Here is a 24975-nt window from a genome sequence, read left to right as displayed (position 1 = left end):
CGGCCCCGCCCCCGGTAGCCTTCTGCCACACCTACTTTTCTTCTTCGGTGTCCTCTGATTTGTTGTGATGGCAGGCATCTGCACAACTTCCACGCGGTTGGAGGAAGGGGGTCGGAAGGGGAGGCCGCAGCAGGCGGGAGGTGGTGCCTGGCTCCCTCCGAAGAACTCCTTTAGACTGGAGGCTGAGCTGGCACCGCAATTAAGGAAGCTTCAGTGACCGGGGAAAATGGCTGAGTACTTGAGGCTATCCAACTCCCTGGTGCTCATCCGCTTGCAAAACCCGCCTGTCAATGAGCTCAGGTAGGTCATGGGCTCTGCTGCCGCGGGCAACAGCGGTTCCTACAGGCCTGTGCCTGGCTCTGGGGGTTTGCACCCAGCAAGGACTGGCTGAAATGGACACAGATAAAACAACTGGTTTGTACTGGGTCTTTTCACTTGGGTCATCTCTGTAGATAAGTCACATTCCTGTGTGGCCCAGACAGAGGCTGATTCATGGTGGAGCCAGGCTGTTTCAACAAGTTGTGCCAACTTCCTGGTGAACACTAAAGCTTGCATCTATCTGTGTTGGCTCATGGACTCTCAATTCCAAATTCCAAGTTTGTCCCTAGATCCAGCCTCATTCCTCTTCTTGGAAGCAGGCTGCCCTTAAACTGTGTGGCTAAAAACTGCAGTTATCAGATAGTAACTTGGTTATTTGGTTTCAAAAATAAAGTAAGCTATAGCTGGTAAAGCTATTGTTAGAGTAAATTAGACTTTGCCAGAAAACCACACAGACATCCAGGTATAAAGAACAAAGAAAAGGTTTATTGCCAGTAAAGGGACAGAGAGAAGGGCCAGCTATTGTCACAGGTGATTTTTATAGCCTCTGAGATTTTGTCCGTCTTGCTGCCTTATATGGTTTTAGTGCTCCAAAGGAGTGCCCTCTTAGGTACCCATATGACCTGTAAGGGGGATCACATAAGGGGATCTTGCTGCTTTATGTGGTTATAGCTATCCCAAAGTAGAGCCCTCTCAGGGTAGGGGTAGAAGCTAATTATTTATTGCTTTTACTAAATGGGCCTGGTGTTGCCTAGGAAAGAGCATGTTAACTAACCTTTGGCTAATAACTATATAAGTGTGCCTGTAATGGAGCTTGAATATAGGCCTCTGCTCTCCATTTCTGTTTGCTCTGCATAGGAGGTTTTCAAAATTCCCCACGATAAAAGAGGAGGGGTTGGTTAGAATGGGAAAGGCCATTGACTCTCATACACCTGTTGCCCCGTCCATTATGCACAAGGAAATTCTGTTGACTCTGCATAAGGATTCCACGTCTACCATTCAGCCAACCATGAATAGAAAATGTAGTTATGTCCAGGACACTTGAGTCCCTAATGCGCATATACTAATTCTACATTCTTGTCACCATTCTCTAAACAATGTAGCATAATAATTATTGAAGCAGCTTTTACATTTTATTGGGTGGCATGGAGTACATGGTATGTATAGATTATATGCAAAAATTGTGCTATTTTATATAAACGACTTGAACATATGAGGAGCTTCACAAATCCTCACAGATACTGAGGCTTGACTGAAGATGCACTTTGGATATGACATTAGGTAAATATCCACAGTTAGTTTTTAAGATCAGACTGGTTTCTCAACCAGTCAAAAGCCAGAGGATTGGTTGATTTTTTTCCTATATGAATGGTTGAAAAGTAATTAGGGGAAGCCGAGCGCTGGTGGCTCACGCCTGTAATCCTAGCTACTCAGGAGGCTGAGATCTGAGGATCGCGGTTCAAAGCCAGCCCAGGCAGGAAAGACCGTGAGACTCCTATCTCCAATAAACCACCAGAAAACCAGAAGTGGCGCTGTAGCTCAAGTGGTAGAGCACTCACCTTGAGCTGAAGAGCTGAGGGACAGCGCCCAGGCCCAGAGTTCAAGCCCCACGACCGACAAAAAAAAAAAAAAAAGAAAAGTAATTAGGGGAAAGGTAAAGGTTTCTTTATTCATGGAAGTTAAACAAATATTTGATAGTCTTAACAGTATGGCTTTTATAGAAATTTGCTTGTTGTTGTTATACTACGGAACAGATTTTTGTGCATCTTAATGTTCCTTCCTTCTTGTTTCTCTTTTTATGTGGGTAATTATCTCTCCCTATTACTGAGAGATTCTTGCTTAACCAATTCTTTTTTCCTCGAAGATACTATGAATCCTTCATTGCTACCTTTATCAACCATGTTTCCTCCCATTCCAATGAGTCTAGAGTCTTTCACAGAGTAAGACTGATTACTAGATCTGTTTTTCAGAACAACAGTGTTCACATTTTATGCGTGTGTGCCTGTACTGGGGCTTGAACTTAGGGCCTTGCTCTCTTCCTTGGCTTTTTCAGTCCAGGGTGGTGCTCTGCCATTTGAGCCATGTCTGCACTTTAGTGTTTTGATGGTTAATTAGAGATAAGAGTCTCACAGACTGTTCTACTTGGAATGGCTTCAAATCTCAAATCTCAGATCTCGGCCTGCTGATAGGAATACAGGCATAAGACACGAGCACCCAGATTCTGCTCTCATATTCTAACTTCGTAGCTCACTCTCTTTATTATCAGAAATGCTTTGACCTCCACAAAAGGGTTTAAGTCTGTATACTTACCATTTTCCCCCAGACTCCAATCCCAGATATCCCTTCTTCCATCCTTACCAAATTTAAATTCTCCAACTTCTCTGTTACTGTAATTGTGTGTGTGTGTGTGTGTGTGTGTGTGTGTGCTAGCACTTGAACTCAGGCCCTTGCTCTCTGCCTTGGCTTTTTCACTCAAGGCTAGTGCTCTACCACTTGAGCCATAGCTCCACTTCTGGCTTTTTGGTGGTTAATTGGAGATAAGAGTCGCATGAACTTTCCTGCCTTGACTAGCTTCAAACCTCAGTCCTCAGATCTTCAGCTTCTTGAGATGCTAGGATTTAAGGAATGAGCCAGTAGTGCCTGACAATGTTAACATTTTTTTTAAAAAAAGACTATGTAAGAAAAGACTATGTAAAAAAAGACATAGTAAGAATCTTCATGTTTTACATGTTAACTGAAATCATACGTATACTGTCGGGGTGCCTGGAAGGATGCAGTTCAGACAGAAGAGTGTTTATTAGGAGAACCTCATCGCTATCCTGCATCAGATGTGGGTGTGCAGAGAGAGATTTTATAGGGAAGATGAGGAGGTATGACTGGATGAGGGAGTGACCTCAGAGCCTGGGGAATCTCCCACTGCCCCAGGTGTGCCAGTTGCCTGGATTACAGGTGGTGGGTGGGGACTTCTGAGGAGGACCATGTGCAGTTTTGCATGGAGAGAGGACAAAGGGGAGGGGATCTACATGTTTTTTCCTATGGAAAGAAAACAAATGAAAGGAGCATCTTTCCTAGGAAGACCTAACATTCTAGCCTTTTAAAAAAATTGTTGTCAAGGTGAAGTACTGAGGGGTTACAGTTACATACCTAAGGCAGTGAGTACATTTCTTGTTGAACATTGTTACCCTCTCCCTCATTTTTCTCCCACTTTCCCTCCTCATATTCTAATCTTTTGATAGTTATAGAGGTGTGTTGACCATCCGTGGGTACTTCCTGCTGAAAAGGAGTATCTATTTTAGGGGTAGAAGGCAGAGATGTCATCTGGTCCTGGGGAAGGCAGCAGTTCCTTGGTGGTGATTGCAGGCATGCGTCTTTGAATGAAATCTGAAAGAAGTCTTACAAGGCAGGGGCCGAACAATAAGACAAGAAAAAAACATTGTTGGAGGGCTCACAAATGGCACATGGAAAGGCAGTCATCCATTCAGGGCTGAAAAGAAAACATTGGATGACTTGGCTAGTTCCTGTCTCCTGATTTCCAGGTGGTCCTGGAGTTGGTTGATCATGTCCCTAGCCACTCCTGACTGATTAATATCTGGCGACTAGGTAGGGGAGAGCATAGTGGATAAGAATGACCAGTCAGAAACTGGGGCTAGGTTGGAGTGGATCAGGGCCTGGTAGGAGGCCTTGATCATTTCCTGCCCTATAGATGTCTGGACTCTAGAGTATGGATGGGAGACTCACTATAAACTGAAATAGCAGGTAACAAAGGCAAGGAAATAAGTTGCTGTCCAGTTTGAAGAAAGACAGGTAAGATCAAATAGGCATGCTATTTTCTTTTGACTCCTGGGCTATGGTTAATTTTGAAAGGACAAGCACCATGACTCCATTTAGGATCTGACACCATCCCCTCTTATCTGCACAGTTTTTTCCATCTGCCTGTGGTTGATTTACTCGTCTCCATGATCCCTTGTCACCAGTACTGCCTTTGTCCCGAGAGAGGCTGGGAGGTTTCTTCTTGCTGCTGGGATTATGTCCCATTTGGCCTGCCGGGATGGCATGTCCCAGTTGGCATCTTTTTTGTGTGTGTGGGGGGGTCCGGTTGTGGGGCCTGAACTCTGGGCCTGGGAACTGCCCCTCAGCTCTTCAGCTCAAGGCTAGCGCTCTACCACTTGAGCCACAGTGCCACTTCCGGCTTTTTTCTTTTTGCTTATGTGGTGCTGAGGAATCAAACCCAGAGCCTCACTCATGCAAGGCAAGTGCTCTACCACTGAGCCACCTTCCCAGCCCCCCAGTTGGCATCTTTGCTCATGGCTGGGATGGCATGTCCTGGTTGACTGATAGCATTTTCTACGTTAAGGGAGCTGTGACTGACAGATTAAATGAGTTTTTGCCAAGAGACCCTTTTTATTTCCAATTGAAGCAACAAGGAGATCAACAGAAATAGTTTTTAAGCAGAGTCTTACCTGGAACTCATTAAGAATGAAAGTTACCTTTGACCAATAAATACTTGTAAGAGTTATTTATCCCTCTGTGGGTATGACTATAAGTGCTGCAGAGGATTCAATCTGTAATGACAAAGCTCAATAGTGGTCATGATGAAACTTTTGAAACAGCAGCTGATCAAACAACTTTGTTAATTTTTAACTGAATATAGCACTTTAGTATACTAATTAATATTGAAACCATTTCAGCTGTATATCCAAGGTGCCATTGGACACATTTGTTCCCATCCAAATCTGATGAGCTTCTTTGAAATTTGAGTTTAAAAGCCCATTTTTTTTTCTTTTGGCCTGCAGAACCAGTTAAGTCTTGGTTACTATTGGGACCCCATTCTAATAACAGTACTCAGAGAGGAGGTGATATCCTCCTTGTAAACATTCACCGTCCTCATGTCAGTGACAAACAACTACATGACCTGTTAAACATTCATCGAGTCTAAACCAAAATTAACCCTGACCCCCATAGGAACACAATCAGCTCAGAGGAACTAACAAACCCAGGAAATTTAGTAAACTGTGGGCTGTAAATTCCTGATAACAGAGCTCAGAGAACAAAGGTCAGGAGCCAGGTGGATGCATGCAATCAGTACATATGTAGACCCACACCCCCCCCTCCGCTCCCCACTTACCAGCTACTACACCAAAACTGCACACCAGATACCAAGCCATGTAATTGGCAAGTTTGAACAACTACTCAGGTATAAGTTGTAACCTCACTGGCCACCTGCCAGTGACCTGACATGACTAAGCAGATTTGAATGAATGTTACAAACTTATTGGTCACCTGCAAGTGACTGGCTTGCCCCTTGTGGCTAATTGTTATAAAAATGGGGTCGGAGATCTGCTCGGGATTGGTCTCTGCTGAGGTGGTCCCTGACTGGCCAGTCCATTTCCTGATGCTAGGCACAGAAATAAAACTTGCTTAATTTTTGCTTTGTGTTGGTCTGGCTCTTTTGATCACGGACCTGATGTTGGGGTGCTGCCTTAATTGGGGAACCCTATTATTTGGGGGCTTTCTCGGGGTCAAAAGATGAGAACTGAGCCAGCATCAGGATTCCTGAGAAAAACCTCTGGAGGTAAGAGGGGGTTGAATCCCCCATGCTGTTTCTGGGTTTGTGGAGCCCCAAGGGGGCCCACCAGGGAGAAACTGAAGGCAGTATTGCTCCCCAGGACCGGAGTAGATGTGGGGATGCCCCATCCCTCCATTTGTAGATCGATAGAAGGGGGTATGAGTCCCCCGAGGTGATCAGGGAGGTCCCCACCAGGGGCAGGTTACCTTTCTGAGCTGGGATTACATCTTGGTTGTTCTCGGACTTGATTTCCTACTGAGAAGGGGATGCTGCTGCATTTGCATTTGTCTCTGTCTTATCTTTGTGGTGTCTGCTGTGTTATTTGTTGTGTTTGAAGAAATGGGTCAAAAAGAGAATAAGACATCTGTAACATCTCTAAATCTTGTTCTCCAGCATTTTAAGGATTTTCAAGAAAAAGCCGCCTTGTCGAGTGACAAAGTTTATTCAGGGAAACTGAAAACATTCTGCCAGCTTGAGTGGCCCACTGTCCTTACAGGATGTCCGCCAGAGGGAACATTCGTGCTGGCCCAAATTTACAATACCCAGGGTAAAATCTTCGATTTTCACAGAGACCAAATACCATCCATCATGGCCTGGCATTATTTGGTGGAAGAGCCACCGTCGTGGCTGAAGCCTCACCTTCCCCTTGCTAACCAAACCATTTCTCTCCCTCTGAGAGGCTGGATCCCCCAAACCTGGAAGCAGAGAAAAGAGGAAGTCTGCAGAAACCATCCTGCCTTCATCAGACACAGAGGACTTAGATTCTCCCCACCCCCTACCCTTATATGTCCCCTAAGCCCGACCCTTGGCCCCAGAGAGCTTTTGTCAGTCAGGATCTGCCCAGTGAGCAGGGAGATTGCTCCAGTCCTTCCCTTGCCCTTGTCCCCGCCTCCCCTCCGCTACCTTATACTTCCACCCCTATCCTCAAACCCCCCTGCCGCCCACTACCTCTTCCCTCTACCCTTCTTTGCTCCCCCTCACTGCTCCTTTCTGTCCCTCTGGTTCCAGTGGCGCTGATATCTCTTTGCGAGGTAGCTCCACTGGAGGGAGAGAGTGCCCACACGTAGCCTATATTCCCTTCTCCTCTTCTGACATTTACAATTGGAAAGCTCAACATCAACCATTTTCTGCCCACCTCCAGGATTTGATTAACCTCCTAGAAACTGTCTTCCTCACTCACCCAGCCCACCTGGGTGGACGTTCAACAGCTCCTTATGGCCTACTTTAATGCCGAAGAAAGAGATTGCATGATGAAGGAGATGCTTAAGGTGATAATTGAAAGACTCACCAGAGTTCCCGAGAGGATGGAAGACTATGCCCGAGCTCCCCACTCACTCCCCTCCCCCACTGGGACACAAGCACGAATGAAAGTAGGGAGAGCCTCCAATTCTACCACCAGGCTCTGCTGAGGGGACTTTGTGCAGCTGCAAGGAGACCTATAACTTTATCTAAAATGTTTGGTGACTCAAGGTAAGGACGAGTCCCCGGGGGCTTTTCTGAAAAGGCTCATGGAAGCCTATAAAATGTATAGCCCCATTGACCCTGAGGCACCCGAGAATCGGAGAGCAATAAACCTTGCTTTTGCTAGTCAGTCAGCCCCAGACATTAGAAGGAAACTCTAGAAAATAGAGAGGTTTGAAGGGAAAAATTTAACTGAACTAGTGGGCATTGCAGAAAAGGTGTTCAATAATAGGGATGTACAGGAAGATGAGACACAAACTAGAGAATAACTAAAGTACTAGCATTGCATGAGGCAGGAGAAAGGCAGGAGAAGAAGGGACCATGGAGAGGAAAGAGACAAGTCAGAGATGGCCAGTGGAGGGAGAAACCTAGACGAGGGGAGAACAGGAGAGAAGATCCAATGTGCCTTCTGCAAGGGAAAAGGGCATTGGGCCAGGGAGTGCCCCCAAAAGAAAACGGTGGTACTAACTGTGAAGGACTGAGGAGGCCGTGGTTCGGACCCCCTCCCCGAACCTCTGGTTAAAATTGAGATGGAGGGAAATAAATGGATTTTTCTAGTGGATACTGGAGCTCAATATTCAGCCTTATTAAAACCTATGGGGAAGTTGTCTGGAGAGGAGATTTGGGTGCAAGTGGACAATGGAGAGCACTTTGAATGTGGCCTCAGAAATAGTTAAACATCAATTTCTGGTCCTTCCCAGTGCCCCGTATAACTTGATTGGGAGAGAACTGCTTCACAAATTGTGAGCAGGTATCTGGTTCTCAGAAAGAGATGTAACTGTGACTGGAGGCCAGCCTGTTGTGCAGATGCTTGTAGCGGCAGTAGATGAACACCTCCTTCATGAGCCAGACTCAGAGCTGTAGGAGACATAACAAGTTCCCTGAAGTTTGGGCAGAAGGGAAGCCTCCTGGCCTGGCCGAGGGACAGCCCCTGTAGTGGTGCCTCACCGGCAGTACTCCCTCCCCTGGGAAGCAAAGGGAGGGATCAGAAAACATATTAACCATCACCAAGGAGATGGGATCCTAATTCCTTGCAAGTCTCCTTGGAACACACCCTTATTGCCTGTCAAAAAGGCCAAGACTGGAGAGTATTGACCTGTTCAGGACTTGAGGGAAGTTAATAAACAGGTTGAAGATACACACTCTACGGTGCCCAACCCATACACCCTACTCTCTCTCTCTTGGGCCCCAGAAGAATTGTATATACCATCTTAGATCTCAAGGATGCATTCTTCTACATACCCTTAGCAAGAGAATCTCAGCTCCTTTTTGCTTTCGAGTGGTCTGATTCACAGAAAGTGTTCCGAGGTCAGCTCACTCATGGACCACAAGACTTCCCCAGGGTTTCAAGAACTCACCCACATCTTCGAGGAGGCCCTGCATGAAGACTTACATGAGTACAGAATCTCTAATCCAGAAGTTACTCGGCTACTCTGATTTACTGATAGCTGCTGGGGACTACGAGTCATGCCTGCAGGGGAAGAGAGCCCTCTTGCTGACTCTGCAGAAGAAAGGGTACCGGACACAGCTTTGTCAGAGCCTTTGATCTCCATGAGGGAGGGAGTACACTTGCTATCCGAGTCCAGGAAGCAGGCAATCACCTGATACGCCCATCCCACCATGCCCGACAAGTGAGGGAATTTCTTGGAACAGTAGGGCTTTGTAGGCTGTGGATACCGTGCTTTGCAGAGATTGCCCGACCCCTCTACGAGCTGAGAAAGGGAGGGCTCACCACAGTAGAGTGGACAGATGAGGTGGAAGGGGCTTTCCTGGAGTTGCAAGCAGCCTTACTGAGCACCCCAGCGCTGGCCATCCGGGATATTACTAAGCCCTTCCACTTATATGTGGACGAAAAGGCAGGAGTGGCAAAAAGAGTTTTGGCACAGACTCTGGGGCCCTGGCAGAGGCCAGTAGCCTATCTCAGCAAAAAGCTGGACCCAGTAGGGGTCGAGTTTCCTCCTTGTCTCTGCATAATTGCAGCCACAGCCCTCTTGGTAAAGGATGCCAGCAAATTGACTTTAGGGCAAAACCTTGTACTGACCACCACTCATGTCATTGAGGACCTCCTCCGGACCCCACAGGACCCCACAGGACTGCTGGATGACAAATGCCTGAGTGACTGGATACCAAGCCCTCCTCCTTAATGAGCCAGAAATGACCTTCTGACACCCCCCCCCCCACCTCCCGGGAGTGCTACTTTGCTGGAGTGACTAGCCTACCACCCACAGGACTGCAGGGAAGTCCTAACCCAGATCACTGGGATAAGACCATACCTCTGAGACACTCCTCCCCCCACCCTCCAATTCGGAAATGACTCTGTTTATTGACGGGAGCAGCTTCATGGTGGATGGAAAAAGGTGTGCAGGAGCAGCAGTGGTTTCTCCTAAACAGGAACTCTGGAAGGTGGCTCTGTCCCACAGGACTTCAGCACAGAAAGCAGAGCAGATTGCACTCACCAAAGCTTTACAGGTGGCCAAGGGTAAGACTGTTAACATCTACACAGACAGCAGGTATGCATTTGCCACTATCCACATACATGGGGCCATTTGTGGACAGCAGAAGGAAAAGGGATTACAAATAAAGAGGAGATACTGGCTCTTCTCCAGGCTATTTGGGACCCAAGAGGAGTGGCCGTTCTGCATTGCACAGGGCACCAAGAAGGGACTTAGTTTAAAAGGGAAACCACTTGGCTGATTGAGCTGCAAAGCAAGCAGCTCGAGAAACAACACAAGTACTAGTTTCACTCCCGGCTCCTGCTCTACCTGAGGAACCTGACTATTCAGAAGAAGATTTAAAGTGTTTACAACAGTGGGGGAAGCTAGAATACGAAGGGAATAGGATTAGGACAGGAAAGTTAGTCCTTCCCCAAAGGCTAACCAGTTGCATCAGAGTGCTCACTTAGGGACACACAAACTCAAGGAACTTGTGGGAAGACAATTTCAGGGCTCTAAGCTAGGACGTATGGCTTGGGATGTGGTAGACGGATGCGCTCAGTGCCAAGTGGAGGAGCCAGGAGGGAAGAGGAAAAGGAGAGAGGCAAGGAGCCAGGGGTTTATTGGGAAGTAGATTACACAAAAATGAAAAAGCGAAAGCGTGGGCATAAGTATATGTTAGTCTGTGGATGCTTTTTCAGGTTGAGTAGAAGCATTCCCCACTAAGCATGAAACAGCAGGGGTGGTGGCTAAAAGGTTATTATAGGAAATAGTCCCTAAGCTCGGATTGCCTCTCAGGATCAGGTCAGATAACAGCCCTGCATTTGTGAGTTCAGTCTCACAAGCAGTGTCCAAGGCCATAGGCACAAATTGGAAAATATACTGCGCCTATCGGCCCCAGAGTTCCAGACAAGTAGAGAGGATGAACTGGACTCTTTAAAAAGAGACCTTAACAAAATTGATGTGGAGACTGGCGGTAGATGGGTGGACCTCCTTCCCTTTGCCCTCCTCAGGGCACGGTGTACACCCTACTTAAACAAAATTACCCCTTTTCAGGTAATGTTTGAGAGACCCCCTTCACTTTGCCCACGGCTACAGGAAGTTGCCTTGGCAGAGATGACTGATTCGTCTGTGCTCCAGGCACTACAACCTGTCTTAAAGAAAATCCACGCAGGAGTCCGGGTGACCCACCCTGAGTGAGAAGTGGAGCCACATCCCTATCAACCCGTTGACTTGGTCTGGATACGCGGCCACCAGGTGGGGAATTTGGAGCCTTGCTGGAAGGGACCATTTACTGTCATCCTGATGACAGCAGTACAGGTAGAAGGCACCAGGACCTGGATCCACATCTGCCATGTCAAATGAACTGAGGAAGAAGAAGCCCCTTAGAGATGGGAGTCGTTACCAATGGACCCTGCCGATGGTGGACTAAAGCTAAGACTCTGAAGACAATAACCTTGTTGCTTGTATGGTTCCCTAATTGTAAACCCTCTAAGTCACCACACATAACAGACAAGTACCGGTGGGAACTTAGGCAGACAGTGTCAGGGCAAGTTATACAAAACAATGAAAGACTAACTTATCAGGCAGTCTGATTTAAGTGACCTTGTGCCAGTTAGTCCCCATTTCTGACTGTGCAGATTCTGCACTGGACAAATATTTAAAAACAGTAGCAGAGGTGCCCTGTGACTTTTATGTGTGCCCAAATACAGCAGCCCTGGCCTGTGATGCCCCGGGACAACATTATTGTGCCCATTGGGGCTCAAAAAAGCCTCAAAATTGGTGCCCTCTCAGCCAAGAAAACAGAGTGCAGAAAGTCAGAGGACGGAGGCCAAGGACATCCCGGTTGGGTTCCATGGAACATCCTTTGCACCCACCTCTGTATCTTTATAATTAACCCTAGAGATGACCTTTGGAATTTTGGCCAGACTTGGGGCCTCAGGTACTATGCAAATAGCCGGGACCCAGGTGGGCTCTTTACTATCCAGAAAATAAAGGCTCAAGACCTGCCTCAGCCCATAGGCCCAAACCCAGACCTAAATCCCCCAGAGCCTCCCAAACCGAAAAGGTCTCCCACCACCACTACCACTTCTAACCCCAAAGGGACTGTCCTACAGGACAAAGAAAGGAGTAAAAGCAGTATTGATAATAGTAACGGCGCTGCTAAAGTTTTGCTCATTGGTGGACTCCATGTTTAATTTCTTAAATGCATCCAACCCTATTATAAATCAGGACTGTTGGCTGTGTTTGAACCCTAGGCCCCAAAATTATACTGGAATAGGGGCCAACCTTACTATAGGAACCCAGAAATGACAAATTATAAATGAGATCTCTTACTATGCATGTGAATGGGAAAGATCCCCAAATTAACTTTGGGAAACATAGAAGGGAAGGGACTTTGCCTGGCAACAAAAACAGGAACTATGATGTGAGACCATAATAGTCCCCACTGCATTCACTAACTTCCTTAGGACCCCCAGCAGGACTTGGTTTGCTTGCAGCTCAGGTATTACCCCATGCCTTAATCTTGCCTTGTTCTGAAACTCTTCATGGAATGAACCTTGTGAAACCACATTCTTCCCCAGATAGACTACTATGGGGGACCTGAAGGGCTTGAACATTTTACCACAGGGATGGGATGAAGGCGACGGGTGGTCCCTATCCTAATTCCAGCACTTGTCGCCTTAGGACTAGCAGGGTCAACAGTGGTAGGAACCACAGCTCTAATAAAAGAAAAGGCAGATTTTGAGATCCAGGGATCCTGAGTAAATGATGACCTGCAACATATGCATGAAAATATAGACAAGCTGACTAACTCTCTGAGCTCCTTAGCTGAAGTAGTACTGCAAAACAGGAGGGGGTTTGATTTGTTGTTCCTTGAAGAAGGGGGACTCTGTGTGGCTTTGGGAGGAGAGTGCTATTTCTGGGTAAATCATACAGTCATCAGTCTGGCAGCTATCAAAAAGAGACTAGATGAGCATGAATAACAGTATAAAAGCTCCCAAAGGTGGCATGAGAGTCTATTTGACTGGTCTCCATGGATAACTTCTTTAATATCAGCTATTACAGGACCTCTCATTCTATTGTTTTTTGATGCTACTTTTTGTCCCCTGTGTTATTAACACCCTAATGTTGTTTATACAAAAGAGAATTGGGGCAGTGAAGATGTTAGTCTTACAGTCTCAATACTACCCTTTACAACAGTTCAAGAGTCAAGGAATTGATTCATTTTTCAAGACAATGGGGGAATATTGGGACCCCATTCTAATAATAGTACTCAGAGAGGAGGTGATATCCTCCTTGTAAACATTCACCGTCCTCATGTCAGTGACAAACAACTACATGACCTCTTAAACATTCATCCTGTCTAAACTAATATTAACCCTGACCCCCATAGGAACAGAATCAGCTCAGAGGAACTAACAAACCCAGGAAATTTAGTAAACTGTGGGCTGTAAATTCCTGATAACAGAGCTCAGAGAACAAAGGTCAGGAGCCAGGTGGATGCATGCAATCAATACATATGTAGACCCACACCCCCCCCCCTCCGCTCCCCACTTACCACAGTTACTAACCCCACCAAAACTGCACACCGGATACCAAGCCATGTAATTGGCAAGTTTGAACAACTACTCAGGTATAAGTTGTAACCTCACTGGCCACCTGCCAGTGGCCAAACACGACTAAGCAGATTTGGATGAATGTTACAAACTTATTGGTCACCTGCAAGTGACTGGTTTGCCCCTTGTGGCTAGTTGTTATAAAAACGGGGTCGGAGATCTGCTCTGGGTTGGTCTCTGCCGAGGCGGTCCCTGACTGGCCAGTCCATTTCCTGATGCTAGGCACAGAAATAAAACTTGCTTAATTTTTGCTTTGTGTTGGTGTGGCTCTTTTGATTATGGACCCGATATTGGGGTGCTGCCTTTATTGGGGAACCCCATTAGGATTGTTGTATGTGTCTCAAAGAAAAAAGGAACAGGTTATGCTGAAGAGTTAAAAGTGGCTTTGTTTTGAAGCAGTAACCCTTCTGCTGCTCATATTAACCTTGTGCCCACCTGAATTTCAGAAACCGTCTTTTTTGTGCTGAAACTGCTAAACCATAGATTACTTGAACAAAGCTACTCTGAAGTCAGGCCCCACTTTGTACTGTAGGTGACTTTGGGTCCCCACAAACTTCAGGAGATGATCAAGCTGGCCCAAGATAAACAGACCCTGCAAACAAAACCAGACCACCAATTATTCCAGCTACAGCTTATCAGAACCCAACCAGCCAGGAAACTCCCTGCTAAGCTTTAACTGCTCTGGAATGTCCAGATGGCCCTCTAAGACCCAGCCAGTTTGATAACTCCCTACTACCCCTTATCACCTTGGAGTGACCTGCTGATGCCTCTGGTTGCTGTAAATTTGTCAGTCTGTGATTTTTTTTTTCTCCTTTTGTCACTTTGTAGTTTTTGCCTTTATAAACCCTCCTCCTAAGCTCCGCTGAGTTGGTGTGTAGGACAAAGCCCGAGCTGCAGCTCTCCTGAATAAAGCCTTGCTTTTGCATTTCGGAACGTCTGACTCTCGGGTGGTCTTCTTGGTGGGGGTCCTGTGACGGGGGGGGGGGGGGGGGGGGGGGGTGGGGTACGGGGCCAACAACATATTAGTGGGGGCTCCTCCAGGATACCCTGTAGGGTGCGAGTCAGTTTGGTTTTTGACCCGAACTGACCAGGAGGGCCTCCTAACCGAGGCTCAACCCGCCCATTTTGAACTTGGGTCTGCTCCTTCTGTTCATCCACAGAAGGCAGTAGACCAACTTGGGAGATGCCATCTTGTAAGTTTTTTAAATATCAGGCCTGTGTGTGTTTTGTTTTTCTATTACCTCTTGTTTTGTGGACTGAATGACTGATGAGACTGAAAGCCATGGGCAATGCCCTATCCAGCCCCTAGATTTAACCCTGAAGACACAGGGTGAAGAGAAAGAAGACTAGGTGGGGGTCCTGCGATGGGGGGGGGTACAAAAAAGCTATCTGTCTAACTGATTCCCTTTTTGGATTTTTGGGTGGGAAAAAAAACCAGGCCATTGAAGTGGGGGGTGAGGGGGAACTGGAACTGCTCCTATTGCATTTACAAGACAATGAATGTTACTTCTTTTACAAAGGAGCTGGTTGGGAGGCTTATGCTCACACCCATCTGTGTCAGCCACACAGGTTCACAGAGGGAACAAGGAGTAGGATGAGCCAGGAGAGCAAAGAAAGCCTGACTCTATCCTCTGACCACTTCCCATTGCATTGCAATTGTCCAAGTTTCTGAGAGTATGGTACCGTGGCCAGATTGATTGCAATAAAAATCATTTGGGCTTCATGGAAGAGTATCTAAAAAGCATAGAAGATATCCCAAGGGAGTCTTGGCTTGAGAGAGATGGATAGGACCCCATTGGAATAAGAAACGCAAGGAGTCTGGTGAATGTGTAGAGGGAGAAGTCCATGAGAACATAGAGGCATCGGCGGAGTCCGTGAGGATGTAGAAGGGAAGAGTCCAGGAGGACATAGAGGGTGACGTCAACGGGTAGACAGTGGCCCATTCTACCCAAGGTCTCCCGGGTTGAGAGTCAAATCCTCGATTCAGACATCCCAAAATGAGAAGAGACTAGCCAAAAGGCATAGGGGATCCTGCTGGCATGGTGCCATGTCAAAAGAGAGATAGACAAACAGATGGCCTGTAGGTAGGCACCATCACTAGACATAGACAGGAGACATTGTGGTGGATGCACAGCCAGCATTGGTAAAGGCAAGGGATCTGATGGGGTTCCTTTGGCAGTTTAGGTTCATGGAAAGGTGGCCAGGTGGTGGGTAGACCTTTGGAAAGAGAAGTGGAGGGGTTCCAGGGACTCTTGACACTATCCCCTTTCCAGTTTCAGCACCAGCTGTAAGGGTTGGCAAAAGGAGACCACTACATGATTCAGGCAGAAAAGTGTTTAGTGGGGAGAGCCAAATTGCTGGGTCATAGGTGTAGGGTGTACTGTGTAGTAGCTTGACTGATGGGGGGAAAGGGAGCATTTATATATAGGAGAGGGTAAGAAGGAGCGTGACTACAGTGTATAAGGAAGTGACTGCCCACTGCCCCCAGGTGGTCCAGTACCTAGGTTACAGTTGCTGGGCGGGAGCTTCTGGGGGGGGCCACTTGCAGTTTTGCATGAAGAGAGTACAAGGAGGAAGGGATCTAACTGGGGTTTGTTAGAAAACAAAGGGAAGGAGCAAACCTAACACATACAGATGTACAGGTAAAACCATTGAGCTTCCTGAAACAAGCCTATACTTATATGTCTGGAATATTCTGTTGCTGTCACAAGCCACAAATTTGGCGTTTTCTATTGGTTTGGTTTTTGTGCTGTTCTTGGGTCTTGGACTCAAAGCTTAGGTGCTTTACCTGACCTTTTGTGCTCAAGGCTAGCATTCTACCACTTGAACCACAGCTCCATTTATGGCTTTTTGGTCATTAACTACCAGGGCCTGGCTGGTTTGTTTTTGGCCAGGAATGGGTCACACCACTAGTTCCTGAAATCTTGGGAATAGTGGTTCAAAGCTAGCCCAGGCAGAAAAGGTTTTAGACTTTAATACCAATTAACCATCAAAAAGTCAGCTGGAAGTGTGGCTGATTTATTACAGTACTCTCCTGGCAAGCACATTGATCAGCATGAGGCCCTGAGTAGAAAATTCCACTACTGGTACACAAGCACATGTACACACACACACACACACACACACACACACACACTGGTACACAAGCACATGTACACACACACACACACACACACACACACCTTTATTTAAACCCGGAAAAGGCCTTTTAGGTATTTATAACATCAATCACTGCCCTAGACTTGTTGAATTTTCACTTTGAAAATAAACATAGATTTATTGAATTTTGAGTCTTACTTGAGGTTTTCTAGGCAGGCTAGATGAAATGATTTCTCAGGCCTTATACAGCCCAGACATTTCCTACCCCTGTGGTAAGACTTGTGGCAAGACTTGCCTACAAGTGGGCAAGCACTCATGAGATGTTTTTGGTTTTTTTGTTTGTGTGTGTGTGTGTGTGTGTGTGTGTGTTCTGGGGCTTGAACTCTGGGCCTGGGTGCTGTCCCTCAGCTCTTCAGCTCAAGGCTAGCACTCTACCACTTGAACCACAGCATCAACTTCATTTTCTGGTGGTTTATTGGTAATAAGAGTTTCACAGACTTTACTGCCCAGGCTGGCTTTGAACTACAATCCTCAGATCTCAGCCTCCTGAGTGGCTAGGATTACAGGCGTGAGCCACCAGCACTCAGCATTAGATGTCTTTTTAAACTATACTCAATACCCAGCAGTATGAGTGGGAGGAAAAAATATTCTTGGTCCCTGTGGTCTTACCTGCTCCATGGCTGTAGTTCTTTTGGGCAGCTCAGCCTCAAAAAGAATGCTCTATTGGTTAAAGCCATATCCTTTCCTGTTTTTCCTACTTTTGAGTGTTCCAAATTTAGCAATAAATAAAACAGGGTGGTTTGTTGGAATGGCTAAAGCCAGACTCTCAGTGGCACTGAGGGAACTAATTTCAGCTCATTCTGGAGGCATCCTTTACCCAGAAGAAATTCAGTCAGCCCTACATATCCTACAGAAGTCCCCAACAGATAAAAAAATGTAGTTATACTGGGTTACTTGAACCTTTATAGTCTTTTGTTGTTTTGTGATTCGCTAAACAATGCAGTGTGACAGCTGTTCACATAGCATCTCTGTTTCATGGGATATCAGGAGGAGTTCAGAAATTATATGTGTATAGGCTATGCAAATACTGAACAATTTTACTAACAGATTAGAACATATGAGGACTTTGGTATCCCAACAGGATGGGGACTTGTCTGAATCAATTCCTACTAGACACTGAGGGACCACTGTGTATGACTTTTAGTCTTTTTACTGCTGTGTAATGGTTCACAATCTGTTTTCATGATCAGATTTGGTTTCTAATTACCCAGTTGAAGGCCAGAGGATTTGTTTATTTCCTATAAGTGACCAGGGACAAGTAACTAGGGGATGCTGGGAAGGTGGCTCAGTGGTAGAGCACTTGCTTTGCATGCATGAGGCCCTGGGTTTGATTCCTCAGCACCACATAAGCAAAAAGAAAAAAGCCGGAAGTGGCGCTGTGGATCAAGTGATAGAGCGCTAGCCTTGAGCTGAAGAGCTGAGGGACAGCACCCAGGCCCAGAGTTCAGGCCCCATGACCAGACCCAAAAAAAACAAAAACAAAAACAAAAAAAAAACCCACCAAAGTATCTAGGGGAAAAATAACTATCATACACAAGTCAATCCACTTTATTTCCTATATTTCATAAGGTTTGACTCATCATTAGCTGGTCTTGACATTATGGCCTTCATGTACCTTAGTTGTTTATTTAATAATTTTGCTCTTTCTGTCATTTTTCTTTTCTTTGGGGGGGGGGTCCAGTCGTGGGGCCTGAACTCTGGGCCTGGCCGCTGTCCCTCAGCTCTTCAGCTCAAGGCTAGCACTCTACCACTTGAGCCACAGCGCCACTGCCGGCTTTTTTCTTTTTGCTTATGTGGTGCTGAGGAATTGAACCCAGGGTCTCAGGCATGTGAGGCAAGCGCTCTACCACTGAGCCACCTTCCCAGCCCATGTCATTTTTCTTATAAACATTTTCTTTGTAGTTTTTCTTTTCTTCTCTTGTATTTATTTATTTTTTGCTAGTCTTGGGTCTTGAACTCAGTGCCTGGGTGCTGCCCCTGAACCTCTTTGTGCTAAAGGCAGGGCCTTACCATTTGAGCTATAATGCCACCTCCAGATTTTTCTAAGTATTTTATTGGAGATAAGAGTCTCACAGACTTTCTTGCCTTGGCTGGCTTCAAACTACAATCCTCAGATCGCAGCCTCCAGAGCAGCTAAGATTACAGGCATGAGCCAACAGTACCCAGCCCCCTGTACATGTTTGTACTTCTAATTCAGCACACATCAGTGGATGAATGCTTATGTCATATGTGTTTAAATTTATCAGATAATTACTTGTGCAGCCCATAGAAGGTATATATTTTTTTAAATTGTTAATGCAAATGTTAAGTTAGAGCAAAGTAAAATAAATTGATATTGCCTTAAAAGTAGCTTTATTATCCAGATGCCAGTGGCTCATACCTATGGACCCAGCTACTCAGAAGGCTGCAATCTGAGTATTGCAGTTCAAAGCCAGCTGGGGCAGAAAACTCCATAACACTTCTATCTCCTATTAACCAACAAAGGCCAGAAATGAAGCTGTGGCTCAAGTGGCAGAGCATAGCTGTGAGCAAAAAATTTCAGGGACAGCACCTAGGCCCTGAATTCATGCTCCTCAAAACCAAATTGGTTTATTTAAACTAATGACACTATATTATTGGTTGAATAAAGGGTGAAAACCTCCATGACAATAATCTTTTGAGCTTGTGTCCCTTGTGTATGTGTGCTTACTTGTTCAAAATTAGGCAACATAAAACCTCTAAATGGTAGCAATTTAATTTTGACTAGCTTGCATCATATAATTTCTTTCCTTTTAGTGTGGCTGTACTCCATGGAATAAAAGAAGGTCTACAGAAAGCTATGTCAGACCATACAATAAAAGCCATTGTAATTTCTGGATCCGGTGGAAAATTCTCTGCAGGTAACTAACCCTTTCCCACTGTCTCTAAGATACAGGCATAGACTTTGATTAGTTGTGTACTAGGTGTCTCGTGCATGAGAACTTAGCATAACAGATATGGACACGAGAGTGGGAGTGAGAAACATGGTGGGTGATTAGACAGGTCTCTCCCAAGACACCTAAAGTTTAGTTTGGCTTTTGCAGGACATTGAAATCTGGGCTTGATGGCTGTGCTTCCAACGTTTTTGTGTGTGTTATTTGTGAGATTAAAGGAGATAATCTCACCTGAGCATCCCTGTAAGACTTTAATGTTTAATTCTCAGAATCTTAAAGTAGAGTTCAGTGTCCTTCTGAGGGGCACCCATCTCAGAAGTGGGTAACCATGCCATGCTACATTGGGTCATTGTGTGTAAATTAAAAGATACAGCAGGAGTATCTGAAGTGGTGATTCATTGAGTAAGGTTTTACAGTGTCTTTCTTTTTGCTGAATGAATGTATTAAACCCTTTAATAACTCTCGCATGGAAATGGATGCCTAGTGAATTGGGCCATACCAGAGGTATTTGAGGTATGTTAATGGTAACCTGAAAAATCACAGATGTTGGCTTCATGAATATAAATCAATGTAAATTAACTTATTATTTCAAATGCAAAATGTGGTATATTTATACACTTTATTATACACTTTATATTTTAACTCTCACTAGCTCCTACAATCCTCCCATTTTCAAATAAGAAAGATTAAAATAAAGTGCCATGGTTACCCTGCTCTGAAATGGCTTTCTGACTATTTGGAAACTTAATTTTGAGGCCTAAGATGGTGATGATATTGAGAGATGAACTGAGGCACTGGAAATATGGAGAAACTGATTTTTTTTTTCTGGCACTACACCATACTCGAACTTGGAACCTGACACTTTCAGTATTGGCTAGTATTCCATCAATTGAGGCATGCTTCCAACCCTGAATGTTTTTGTTTTTTTTTCAGTTGATCGTGGGGCCTGAATTCTGGGCCTGGGCGCTGTCCCTCAGCTTTTCAGCTCAAGGCTAACACTCTACCACTGGAGCCACAGCGCCACTTCCAGCTTTTTCTGCTTATATGGTGCTGATGAATCAAACCCAGGTCCTCATGCATGAAAGACAAGCACTCTACCACTGAGCCACCTTCCCAGCCCCAACCCTGAAATTTTTTTATCAAGTAGTAGAGAAAATGTAATAAGAGTTCGTGTCACAGGAAAAAAGCATCATTCTAGAAAAAACATTAGTAATGATCACATTTGACTTAGTGGGCTTATCTGGAACAATAAACTCACTAACTGGAAAATACACATTCTTTTCAAACACATCTAAAGAGTTTAGAAAAGTTAACCAGTACTGGACTATCCACCCTTGTCTCAATAATTTTCACTTAGAATAATATTCTCTGAAAACAATGTGCCTAAAGCTGGAAATTAATAACAAAATTACAAGTAGAAACTTGCTTACATTTATGTTAACTTCATTTCTAATCTCTAAATCAAGTGAAAAATCACTATGGAGTTTAGGAAATATAAAACCTGAGAGATGTAGCTGAAGTAAAAGCAGAAAATTTAGATTTCACCTACTATATGAGAAAGGTAAAAGATAAGCCAGCCACTGGTGGCTCACGTCTTTAATACTAGCTACTAGGAGGCTGAGAGTTGAGGATCGTGGTTCAAAGCCAGCCCAGACAGGAATGTCCCTAGGGGTCTTATCTCCAGTTAACCACCAGAAAATTGAAAGTGGTGCTATGTCTCAAGTGGAAGAGCACTTGCCTTGAGCTGAAGAGCTCAGGGAGAGACCCAGGCCCAGAGTTCAAGCCCTATGACCAACAACAACAAAAAAAAAGAAAGGTAAAAGATAATGACAATGGGTGCAGCACCATATGATGCAGTTAACAAAACACATTGGAAAATAGACAAATATAGTAAATTAAGGAAATAATGAGGAAAGAAATACTTAAAAATACTAATGTGAATCAAAAGGATCAATGATGTCAAATATTGGTTCTTAAGATCTCTGAAGAGGTTAAAAAAATGGAAGGCACAATAATGTACCCAGATTTCCAACAAAGTGAATGTTTTACAAGGAATGATCAGAAAGCTAACACTGTAGATGCTGTCATCAAGAAAAAGGATAATGGAAACACTATGAAGGAGGAGACAAATGTAGCTCTTCTAAAATAATACAAGGAGAAATTAAACTCCACATATGTCTGTAAAAATGCAATCGGTAATCAAAAATATCTCTCAGGAAATTTCAGGGCCAAATGGCTTCACTGACAAGCAGTATTATAAAGTGAAGGAAAATTTTGCACAAATGTTCTAGAGAATTAAAACAGAGAAGAGACTTGCCTGGACTATAATTCCCAGTATTTCATAGAATAAGGCAGTAGGATTGTGAATTCCAGGCTGCATTCCCTCTCTTCACTCTATAATATGACCCCTTTCAAGTATGGGACAGAGAGGAAGAGACAGACCCTTTCTATATTAAATTTCTATGTGAAATTTCCACAAATTGAGTGTTTTCATATGGCAGAAATCTATTGTTTTGTAGTTCTGAAGGCAGAAGTTTGTATTCCACTCTTCCCCAAGGCATTTGGAAGAATTCTTTCCCTCTTCTTGGGGTGATTGCAATCCGTGGCCTGTCAGTACCTGACTCCAGTCTCTGCTTCTGTCTTCACATGGCCTTTTCCCTATGGCTCCATCTAAATTTCCTGATGCTACATAGACCCATCTCCTTTCCAATATGACCTCTTTTTTTTTTGTTTTTGGTGGTGGTGGTGGGGGCAGTTGTGGGGCTTAAACTCAGGACCTGGGCACTGTCTCTGAGCTCTTTTGCTCAAGGCTAGCACTCTACCACTTTGGGCTATAGTGATACTTCTGATTTTCTGGTGGTTAACTGGAGATAAGAATCTCATGGACTTTCCTAACTAGGCTCCCTTTGAACCGTGATACTCAGATCTCAGCCGCCTGAGTGTGTCTCATTCTATTGAGATTAAACAGAATTTTCATGGTTATTTCAATAGATTCAGGAAAATATATTTCACAGCATTTGACATGACTTTAAAATGTAATTGATTAGTTAACAGATACAGGACTGAACATTGTAGTTAGACTAACCATACCTATTTTTTTTCCCAAAAACCTACTTGAAAGAAGTATTAAATTGAAAGCATTCCTTAAGAGAAAAGAAGATGAGAAGACAGATTACAATCACCAGATTTCTATTTCACATTGGATTTGAGGCCCTACCTTGTCTAGTAAGTTAGAAAGCGAAGTTAAAGTAAGTTAAAGGTCTGAAGATTGAAAAGGAAGATAAAACATCCTTATTCACATGATGTCTTGTTTGTATAAAAAGAAAATCTATCAGAAATTTACTAGAACTAAGAGTCTAGTATTTTGGGCTGATGTGAAATCCACATTAAAAAATAATGGAATTTCTATGTCCTGAAATCATTACACTTGAAGTCACACTAGGAGTGATTTCATTACTCAGGATGGGCAGGAGCTGGAGCTCCAAAGCCAGCCTAGGCTATATAGTGAGACTCTGTTTCAAAAACACAAGCAATAGAAAAACTGAAATCACCGTATTCTTATTTGTACCTTAGTTTCTGACAATTGGGGATAATAATCTTCATTATATGTGGTAAGTACAGTATTAGGCTTTGTATGAGGGCCATACATGGTTGCACAGGCCTATATTCTCAGCACTTAAGATACCGAGGAAAGGATTGTGGGTTTGATAACAGCCTTCCACATAGCAAGGCCTTATCTCAAAAAAGAAAGAAAAGGGGAAGGGAAGGGAGAATGAAAAGGAAAAGAGAAAGAGAAAAGGGAGTGAATATAAGAAAAAGAAAAAAAACAGGTTTTGTAGTCAAACTGGCTGATTGAAACACTTATTCTGTGAATTATTAACCATATGTCTTAATGAATTAGTTAACATCTTAAAGCCGTTAACATAGTTTTATGGAAATTAAATGAAAAAATATATGGAACTCCAGTGCCTGTTGTACTTATTCAATAAATGTTCATTACTGTTAGTCATGAAAAACCATTTTATTGTAAAACTTCTGGAACAATAGGCCTAAGGATCCAACTGGAGCTGATTTTATTTTCCTAGAAGAAAAAAAAAGTAAAACAACAGAAAACAAGTCCTGGGCTACAGACTTAAATATATAGATTGGTGAGAATTTGTTTTTAAAAAAGATCATCTCAGATTGATGCTAGATAGGAACATGTAGTAAAAAGAAAAAGGAAAGTAGATAAATAAGCCAAATATAAAATACTTAATTTTTAAACTTGTACAAAGCTTACTGTTATTAAAGGATATATAATGAGCTGGGTACTGGTGCTCACACCTGCAATTCTAGCTAATCAAGGAACTTTAGATCAGGAGGGTCATAATTTAAAAGTAGTTGAGGCAGACAGGACTCCATCTTTAAAATAAGGAGCAAAAAGCTGGGCTAAAGGCATTAGAATGCCAGCCAAGCAAGCTTGAGGTCCTGAGTTCAAATTCCAGGAACTAAATATGTATGTTTATTTGTTTCAGGGAAATGATTACTATATAAAGGTCATATGAAAACAGGAAAATATGAAATTTTTCATTAGCTTCTCAAAGTTTAAATATAAAGTAAACTTTTATTTTGTTCTCATGTCAGTCATTTAATATATGTATTGAAGCAAAAAGATTCAATAACTAATTCAAAACCAAAAATGATATATATATATATGTATATATTTATATATATATATAAATACAAAAAACTTCATCCAAATCTTCAGGTACTCTCTCTGTGATATCGATACTAATGTGATTGTCATATTTTATGATATTATGTATGTTTTGAATTTTTCCATACTGCCTGTTTGTTTGTTTGTTTATTTATATATCTTTGTGGAGGGGTCTGGGATCCTAAAGGTTGAACTCACGAACTGGATGATGTCCCTGAGCTTTTGTGCTCAACGCTAGTGCTCTACCATTTAAGCCATAGGTCCACTTTTAGCTTTTTGGTCATTAGTTAGAGATAAGAGTCTCATGGACTTTGCTACCTACACTGGCTTCACACCATGATCCTCAGATCTCAGCCTTGTGAGTAGCTAGGATTACAGGCACACAGCTGCCTGTCTTATTTTTGTAAGAAATTTTGTTACTTACTCATAAAAGATCTACAATCAATCTTGGCTGGTTATATAACATATCACTCATAACTACATATGCATTTTACCTTGTAGTTTTGTATTGTAATTACTTATGCTCTTAAGAAAGCTACATAGTGAAATTGAGTGAATTGGGATGATAAAGTCATCAAAACAATGACTCGATCTCAGAATGATGGTCTTAATCAAAGAACCCTATTCTTCTTTCCTAGACTTTTAAATTCCCTACTATTAGAGTTGCTCTTTATCCTAAGAATTCACAGATCTTATGGGGCTGGGAAGGTGGTTCAGTGGTAGAGTGCTTGCCTTACAAGCATGAGGTCCTGGGTTCGATTCCTCAGCACCACATAAGCAGAAGAAGCCTGAAGTGGTGATGTGGCTCAAA

General features: G+C 43.9%; 1 protein-coding gene across 1 annotated transcript in view; it reads left to right on the top strand.

Annotated features, from left to right (window-relative positions):
• The first annotated feature begins 167 nt into the window (after nt 1-167).
• The window catches only part of LOC105999705 (peroxisomal bifunctional enzyme-like), a 43169-nt gene continuing 18361 nt past the window's right edge, over nt 168-24975 (top strand). The window contains exons 1-2 of the mRNA XM_013034791.1: nt 168-300; nt 19332-19435. Coding sequence (XP_012890245.1) covers nt 227-300; nt 19332-19435 — 178 coding nt within the window. The 5' untranslated portion in view covers nt 168-226. The remainder of the gene's footprint in view (nt 301-19331; nt 19436-24975) is intronic.

The sequence above is a fragment of the Dipodomys ordii genome, unplaced genomic scaffold (assembly GCF_000151885.1).
Source record: "Dipodomys ordii isolate 6190 unplaced genomic scaffold, Dord_2.0 Scaffold196, whole genome shotgun sequence".
Taxonomy (NCBI): domain Eukaryota; kingdom Metazoa; phylum Chordata; class Mammalia; order Rodentia; family Heteromyidae; genus Dipodomys; species Dipodomys ordii.
This window is presented reverse-complemented; position numbering and strand designations above follow the sequence as displayed.